The sequence below is a fragment of the Macaca mulatta genome, chromosome 8 (genome assembly GCF_049350105.2).
Source record: "Macaca mulatta isolate MMU2019108-1 chromosome 8, T2T-MMU8v2.0, whole genome shotgun sequence".
Lineage (NCBI taxonomy): Eukaryota > Metazoa > Chordata > Mammalia > Primates > Cercopithecidae > Macaca > Macaca mulatta.
In genome coordinates this window covers 135138564-135147242 of record NC_133413.1, presented here as the reverse complement: position 1 = coordinate 135147242, position 8679 = coordinate 135138564, and the positions used below count along the sequence as shown (strand labels likewise).

The following is an 8679-nucleotide window of genomic DNA, read 5'->3' as shown; positions in this document are numbered from 1 at the left end:
TTGGTTGCTTTTGGCCCCACTCCCCCCAGTCTTTTCTTTTGTTATGTTTTGTACTTCAAATGGTTAGCTCAAGAGTCAGAGGAACTGTCCGGAGTTAGGTGCTTATGTTTTAAGATCTTTTAAAAGTTGCTCATTTGATTCTCCTCCCTCTGTCCCATTTGGCGTTCATCTGAATGAGGGCTCCTGGTTATGCAGATAGGCAGTGTATCTGTGAAAACGGACCACTAGGTCCCAAATCAACATGGGCACATTTGTGCTCTTTGCAGGTTCAACCTCTCAGGAGGGCTCCCTGCGGTTATACCAACGCTGGCTGCTCTCAGTGGGCCTGAAAACCATCAACCTTCCAAGTCAGAGGCAGTCAGCAATCTCGATAGACTGATGGATCGTGGACAGAAGCTCTAACGCTGTTTCCATTCATTTAGCAACAGCAAATCAATCCACTTTCCCAGCATCCTGCAACTTTATCGAACTCGGCATCCCATTGCAGGATACGCCCCTGAACTCTCCTTAATTGTATATTTCGCTATTTGCAATCAGGACTGGGCGATGCAGTCCTAACATCAGAGAATGGGCGTTTTCTCAGAAGGCCGCAGTAGCTGCAGCAGCTTTCCCGCCCTACTAAGAGCTCACTACAAGCGGGCTCCGGGCTAGGCGCGCCACCCATGCAAATCCCCGGGGAGCGGCGGTGCACCCTCCATTCCTCCCGTCCCGCGCGCTCGCAGCCATTGTAGGGTGGGCGCTCGCCAGGCAGGGTGCCGACACGCCCTCTCCGCGCTGCAACGGGCGGCCGGGGGAGGAGAGGGTGCGCGGTGCGCACCGGAGGGAGAGGCTCCGGCCCAGCGCCTCCTGCCCGCCAGCAGACCAGCAGGCTCCTCTTTGCGGCGAGTGCCCCACGCGCCTCTCGGGCGCGCGCTCCCAGCCCCGCCCGCGTTCGGCGGCCGCACAGCCACGAGAGCGCGCCCCCGCGCGGCGGACGCACGGCCGCGAGCGCGCGTGCGCCCCTCCGAACGTCCGCGGGAGCCCAGCCAGAGCGAGCGCCGGGGGCCGGGCGCGCAGGAGTGAAAAGGAGGCGGCGGCCGCAGCTGCGAGCAACAGATCCGGACGCCGCGAGCAGACCCGCTCTGGTGTTGGGCGGTTTTTTCTTAATTGCAGAAAAATTTATTAAATTGGAAAATCTTGAGTTTTTCAATGGCGCTGGCCCCGGGTCAGCGGGCGGTTTTCTCTGCATCAAGATGGGCTTTGCCGTTTCCGTAGTGGGCACCAGTGGTGGCCTGATTGTCAGTCTTCTCCCGGCATTTTTAAGGCCAGGAGCCGAGCGCTGCATGTAGGCGAATACCCTACAGAGCGGTTTGGTTTTAAAATTACTGTTGTTATTATTTTGGGCAGAGAACAGTCGGGTTGGTGTACACCGGCCTCGCTGCAGAAGAAGCTGCGAATCCGAGGTGGGTGAAATTCCTCCCGGGGTGAGCGAGCCCCGGCCCCGCGCGCAGTCCAGCGGCCCCGCGTGTGTGCCCTCGCCCTGCCGGCGCCGGGAAAATGGAGGCTGTGATTGAGAAGGAATGCAGCGCGCTCGGAGGCCTCTTCCAGACCATCATCAGCGACATGAAGGTAGGACGCCGGGGGTGCGGCTGCGGAGCCGGCCGCCGGCTCTGACCTCGCCGCCGCGCTTCGCCTCCACCCCGGGCCGGCCGCCCGGCCATTCCCTGCGCCGTGGCCGCCGGCCACCTGCGGGAGCTCCCGGCTCTGGTGTCACCTGCTCACCCGGGGCGCTGCTCCAGGCTCTGCTGGGTCACTAGGCGGGCGGCTTCTCTGGGGGGTGTCTGCTGTCCCACGCCATCTCCCCGCTCATTGTCCCAGGGGGCGGCACCATTTCTTTGCCTCGGGGGCTCAGGGCACTGGCTCCAAGTTTTCCCATTGTCTGTCCCTGAACTGAATGTCTGGGACCCGCGGGGGCTGGATGCCCGGGCGGACACCTGATTCCCCCGGGCACGGGGTGGGGGCGCCTGGCGCGGTGGTGGGGAGCGAGTGAGGGCTCTGCCCGCGCGCAGGAAGGAGTCCCCTAGCCTAGAAGACTGAGAGGGAAAGCCAGTCCCTCCTCGGCTGTCAGGTCTACTTGGAGTGGGGGATCTGAGCAAATTAGTTATTAATTGGGCTGTTCCGAAGCTGGTAAAGCTGTGCGCGCCCTCTCTCAGCCCTCCCGCGGGGCGCGGGGCCGAAGTTCCCGGGCAGCCTTGCAGGGGCCCCACCTTCCCCCAGCTGAACCTGAAGGCAAGATTGGGGCCACCGAAGTAACTGTATCCCGGCCTCCCAGACCCAAACGGACACACACTCTAAGGTTTTCTCTTGGAAGGGTTGTGAAGATGGTGTGTGTGTGCGCGCGTGCATGTGTGTGCGCGCGCGCGTGTGGGGGCGGGGAACAACACCCTAGCTTTTTCCTGCAAAGGGTGGGACTGGGCATAACCTGATCCTCGGATGTGGATTTTCTGGTGCCTAGAGATAGACCAGGGCCCCGTGTTATTCATCCAGAGGAAATAAAACCAGCCGCGCGAGCTGGCTGGAGGTGGGAATTGGGGGCGGTGGGGGAAATTATTTTTTTAATGTGTATTTAGGGAGCTTCTCTTTGGCTCTGGCCCAGCCCCAGTTTGCCTCAACAGATCCCGATCCGGGGAGGTGGTGTTTAATTAAAAGCCCGCTTCCAAAACGAGTGGGCAGGTTTGGAAAGCTGTGCACCGAGTGGGTGTGGACAGCCCCTCTTCAGCCGCTGCCTGGGCGCCTGGAGGAGCTTTTGTCTGATGAAGTGTAAGGTTTAGAGAGGCTCCGAGCCTCGGAGATGGTCTTTGGGAAGGAATGCTCAGCTGTCATGGCCTGCTTCCACCTTTCAGAACCAACTGCCACCTCACCCAGGGTGAACTTTACTAAGGTGCCTCTGTCCTGGTCTTGTCCGTTTTGAAATCTTTCTACAGATCTCGTGCCTTTTGTCACAAATTGTCCTTAGCATAGCATAATCTGCAGCCAGACTCTGCTTGCCCAGGAATGCTTATAATCCAGGCCCTTGGAATTAGATGGATTATTCCCTGTTGAAAGACAGCCCCTTTCATTCTGTTGCCCCCAGTGCACGCTGAATTATTGAAGTGGTCTTTTGAGACAGAGATGGGTCCTCCCTCCTTGGGCTCTGGCCTTAATTTTAAACTTAAATTCTGCACATCCTAGAGTCAAACAGGATTTGGTTTGAGGCACACATGGTGTATTCTGATCTTGTGGGGAGGAATTTGAAATAGGTTGGTAAAGCCGCCTGTGTTTTTTTGAGGAGATAAATGGATGTTTCCCACCCCTCAGCAGCAACAAGGAACCCAGTGGTCTGACGGATCTGTCCACTGCAGTCCTGGAGTGATCACACCTGGAGTTTTTTCTCTCTTTGTTCTTTAATCCAGAATCCAGGCTCGGTTCTTCCCATTCACTGGTTTGAATCAAAAGCCCTTCGGAAGGTGACCTGCCCAAAGGGTGGGCTGTCCTGCTTTCCACCTGCCATCCTGTGGCTGTGTGGCAGTATGCCCTGGCTGGGGCCTCACGGGTGCCAAGGTGGTGTTTTTTCCCTTGCCTGGTTCCAGTTAAAAATAAAGACATCTTCTTTAATGCCCAGTCACGGCGGAATCTAGAGTTTGTGTATCCTGACTTCTTTCCCTTTGAGTTTAGTAGGTTTGTTCAGTATCCTGTGGGAAATCATTTATTTTGAAGTTTTTTTTTTTAGTTCGTTTTGTTTTGGCAGTAAAATTTTAAAAGCAAGGTGGAGTGGAAGACTAAAACATGCCTTGGGTTCTGCAGAGTTTTAGACTTTCGGAGATTCGAGAGATAAGGAGAAAGGGAGTGTCTGATTTCCTAGATTGTTTATGCATAAGACAATTCGGAATATTTTCTTGGACTTTGCTTCTTAAAAGACTTCATCGTGGATTAGATGCCGATGACATTTTAAATGGAAATTTAAAATTTTTAAATTTGAACAAATCTGATAAGCAGTATGTAGTGTGCAGATGCATGAAGTCACCAGCAACAAAAGTCAGTTTTTAATATTTGAAATCAACTGACTTTCTAATGACCTCTTTTTCTTTTCTTTAAACTCCCACAATGGGTTTATAATGCCATTGGTCTCTTTTCTGTTTGCTCTGAGGGAAAAGCGTAAATGTCGGAAACCCACTTGGAATGCCATCTTGATAAAAATTTTTAGGTTATTTTCTCAGAAGTGATGTTGGCCTGGGTGAGAAAAGGATAAGGAAAATGGTTTTATTAGTAGCATTTGATTCTTCAAAATGTACAGCAGCACAGGAAGGGAGTCAATTTCCTCTTTGGAGAAAGAAAAAAAAAACAGTTAAAAAAGGGAATAATTTCAAGGCCTGGCACCCTCTATTTTCTGAAATCAGAGAACCTCAAGACATGGAAAAAAGCAAGAGAGAGAGGATTCTTTGTGCTTTCTTCTAAAGATACTTCGTCTGAGTCCTCGGCTGGCTGTCAGGGCATGGGTTTTCTCCTTTTCAGGGGGTAAGGTATGGAAGAAATCCTGACTCTTTCTCTACTGGAGAACAGCACCATGTAAAGCAAGCAGCAGCTAGTAAATAAAGTATCGATTCCTTGACGAGAGGAAACCTGGTGGTTTGTTTCCCGTTTATTCTACCCTGCTGTGGTGGTGGTCACTAATGAACGGTGTTGTGCAGAATCACCTACTGGCTGCCTTTCCTCTCATCCATGCAAATTAGTAAATCACTGACCAAATCGGCTGGTGTGAGTTGGTTCCAGAGGAAAGGGGAAACAATTATTCACGTGGCTGGGGGGAAGGACCCACAGCTGGTTTGTCCAGGGAATAGTAGTCTGGAAGTGACTGTTGACTGCCTTCTGATGTGTGGACAATCTTGACTGCATCAAGGAGGTCCTGGAATCTTTTTGGAGTTTCTATCCAAGCCCTGGGAAGGGAGGGCTCCATGTCTCAAACAGCAGCTTTGTGCCTTTGCTTTTGAGTCATTGAACCAGCATCGATTTTGGTGATGTCTGGGGAGTTTTTAAGACCAGGAGACTTTGCTGGCCAAAATTGAGGACAGCTCACTCTGCGGGTGTCTTTCTTCTTTTAATAATTAACTTGGTTAAAAAAAACAAAGTTGGATGTCTGAAATCAAATATTTTCTTCACCCTTGTTGCTCAAGAATCAGCATGTCGAGAGCTGAACTGGGCCTGCTGCGGGTAGAACTTTGTACGAGGTTAGGAGTACATAATGTGACTGGGGCCAGAAAATCCTAACCACACCTGATTCTTCCACCCCATGTGTCACTTTAGACAGGGGTGTCCTGTTACCAGCACCTGTGCTGAGCAGAATAGAGGCCTTGTTCAGTTCCTCCCCACTGCCCCCCACCTGTGTTTGCCATCACTATCCTCTCTCCTCAGTTCTGCCTAAAATGAGAACTGCTAAAGGGACTTCTTGAATTCCATGGAAATCTCTTTGTGGTTTGAAGCCACGTCGTGATATTTTCCCTCCCATATCATAAGATGGAGAATGTGGCTAGTGGGTCCAACACTGGATATTGATTTCAGGGTAGTTTTTTTCCCCCTCACTGCTTTGTTTTGGGGTTCCCATCAGAAGAGAGGTACACTTCCTTGCTGTTTATGAAGGGCAATTGTGTGGAATGCCTTTTGCTTGGCTCTGCCCTAGGAGAGCTCCTTGTCCTGTGGGCTGTAAACAGATAATGCGAATCCAATATGGTGGCCGTGAAGGAAGGGCTGTGGTTCAGCCTAGAGAAGAGCATCCGTCTCTGCAGGAGTTCCCTTGGAGGCCTCAAAAAAAGAGTTTTCTCCAGGACAGTACTGAAAACCCAGCCAAGGCCTCAGCCAGGTGCTCTGAGGGAGGTGGGCCGCTCTCTGTAAATGGTGACAGCCACACAAAGGCAGGACAAGCAGAGCACTTGTAAAGGACAGATGGGCCCCATGTTGGCTTTTCTCTTAGCAAATGGTTGTATTTGGCCAGGATTTTACAGCTTCCTCATTTCGGGCCCATGGGAGAAGGAGGTGAAGTAAACATGTTATAAAATCGACAGCAGGAACTGCCTGGGATGGGTACCCAGAGATTTTGGACCTCTTCTATATAGATTCATCTTTTTGGTTTTTTGGGTGCCAATCTTGTTGTTTGGAAATCGTTTCTGGCCTGGTTTGGGTGTTTCTTTGTGAAAACCCCTTCCTATTTAGTTTTTGTGAAAACCCTTTACTATTTAGTCAAATTTTTTGGAACTTCTAGCTTGATGCTGTGAACATTTATGTTCTGAAATTCCGCAGTTTGTAATGCTCCAAATCAAGAGAGGTCATTCCTAGGTCCTGGTTTGCATAGAAGGTAAGCCGAGTTTGGATTTTGCCTGGTTCAGCCATCGCCCAGTTCTTACTAGAGTAACATGTACTCATTCCTTAGTATTTATGGAGCATCAGTGGTGTTTCAGGCACCAAACGTGGCATAATGATTTCAGCGAGTAAACACGTAGGATTTCCCATTAAATTTGCATTTCAGGCATACTAAAAAATTGTTCACTGTTTAAGTATGTTCCCTGCGTGCTGTGTGTTCTCAGTTGCTGACCTCTAGCCCTTTGAACTCTTCTTTTGCACCTCAGTCACAGGGAAAAGGAAAAAAGCTAAAATGATGTCTGTCGATTTGGCTAGCTCACTTAAGGCTGTTAAAATGCTTGGAGGGTGAAAAGGATGAAACTATTGATTCATTAGATGCTTTATCTCCAATTTTCATCTCGGCTTTTTCCATCTTTGCGGGCATGGGCGGCGATAGCTGGCAAGATTCCTTCTCTAGTGAGACCATTTAGATGTTCGAATTGAGTACGGACAAATGAGGTCATTTTGAGTTCCCCATTACTTCTTGGAACTGCCTTCAGGACACTTACCCCCAAAACCCACACCTCTGCAAAAACAAAAAAATACCTCACCCCAAACCAAACCAAAGCCAAAGGACAGATTTAGCTGCCTAGGACGTCAGACAAGAATTTTTGGGGGCCGTTTAAAGGGAACTAATCGATGCCGTGAGCAGTTTAACTCAGATTTGGAGATAGCACTGCTGATATGGCCTTATTTAGTAGCAAACAGGAGAGGCAAACGAAGTTAAGGAGTAAATTAATTGACTGAGCACTAAGGAAGCCCATTGTCATGATTGCTGAGGTTCTCCCTTGAATTAGCAATAGACTGCAGGTTTCATCTGAGTATGAGCCACCAAGGCAAATCAGAAACAACCAACCAACCAAAAACTTAAAAGTAGCAATTCCCAGCACAGAATCCACTCCAGAGCAGCCCCTGTCTCAGCACCTGGAAGGCCTAGGCTTGGGGCTCTCTCATCTCGCCTGCTTCCTCATTTGGTTGGAGGTGACAGTGTTTTTACCTGCTGAGCAAATGTGAGGGTTTGGGTTGTTTAAGATTTTCTGGGAGCTGGGCATGGTGGCTCACCTGTAATCCCAGCACTTTGTGGTACTGAGGTGGCAGGATTGCTTAGGGCCGGGAGTTCGAGACCAGTCGGGGGAACAGTGAGACCCTGTCTCTACAAAAAATTAAAATAAAATGAAAAAATAAAAGATGCTGTGGGGTGCCACTGGGCACATAGTAGGTGCTCAGTATTCACTGCATGCAGTGAGCGGGGGCAGAAAGGGACTTGGTGGGAACCTACTGTGTGCTGTGCCTTGTGTTAAGAACTTGGTGCGCATGATTTCATGTCATCCTCACATCCACCCCACTTAACAGATGAGAACAGTAAGGCTTGGAGGGATTCAGTAACTTATCTAAGGCCATGGGGAGGTGGAACTGGTAGTCAGACCTTAGCCTGTTTGACCCTAACATTGGAGTTCTTTAGAGCATGCCTAAGGCAGGCACGGGGGTGTGGATTTAGTCCTAGCAAACAGCCCTTTACTTGCCTGAGTCCCATGGGAGGCTCAAGGAAGGAATCAAGGACTCATCTCTGTGTCTGTAGCACAGAGCCCGCCCGGAGGTGTGAGCCTGCACTGAGATGCCTCCAGGTGTGTTGTGGGGTGGGCAGCTCCAATTCGGCTGTCACCTTTGTGGAAGTTGTTTCATTTATGACATGTCCACACATTGTGGCTTCCTTCCCTCTCCCACTTACCAACTTCTCCGTTAGACAACTTGGCATCCTCTGTTGCTCATAGTTCTCCCCCCATGAGCACAGGGCAGATAAGCTTTTGGGCCAGGCTTAGGCATGTCACCCTCGATGCCTGGACTTGTCCCCTCATGAGGCCCATGGAGTCTTCTGGTGACTGGCCATAGGTCTGGGGAGTCCCTAGGTCCCTGAGGCTAGGTGACTCTGAAAGCCTGGCAACCACCTCCCAGTCTCATAATCATACGAATTAACTAAGTTCACCCGAAGTTCAGGTGACTCCTGAAACAGTACTCCTTTACCTTGAACTCTTGTTGTGTCCAGCCCCGGACCTCTCTTGTTAAAGAGCTTTCTGTGTTTAATCATGTCCTGGTGGCCCTCCCGTTTGGGTTGAGTCGGTAGGGCCCTTGCATGTCTGTGTTTGGAGAAGTGGATGGGCTTATCAACAAAACTCCTTCCTGGCCGGGCGCGGTGGCTCACGCCTGTAATCCCAGCACTTTGGGAGGCCGAGACGGGCGGATCACGAGGTCAGGAGATCGAGACCATCCTGG

The 8679-nt window shown here is 50.8% G+C and overlaps 1 protein-coding gene across 6 annotated transcripts in view; it reads left to right on the top strand.

Annotated features, from left to right (window-relative positions):
* Nucleotides 1-1090: 1090 nt before the first annotated feature.
* Nucleotides 1091-8679, top strand: part of MTSS1 (MTSS I-BAR domain containing 1) — a 183633-nt gene continuing 176044 nt past the window's right edge. For all 6 annotated transcript variants that reach the window (XM_028852901.2, XM_015145964.3, XM_077944013.1 and 3 more), the window contains exon 1: nucleotides 1091-1608. In XM_028852901.2, coding sequence (XP_028708734.1) covers nucleotides 1537-1608 — 72 coding nt within the window. In that variant the 5' untranslated portion in view covers nucleotides 1091-1536. The remainder of the gene's footprint in view (nucleotides 1609-8679) is intronic.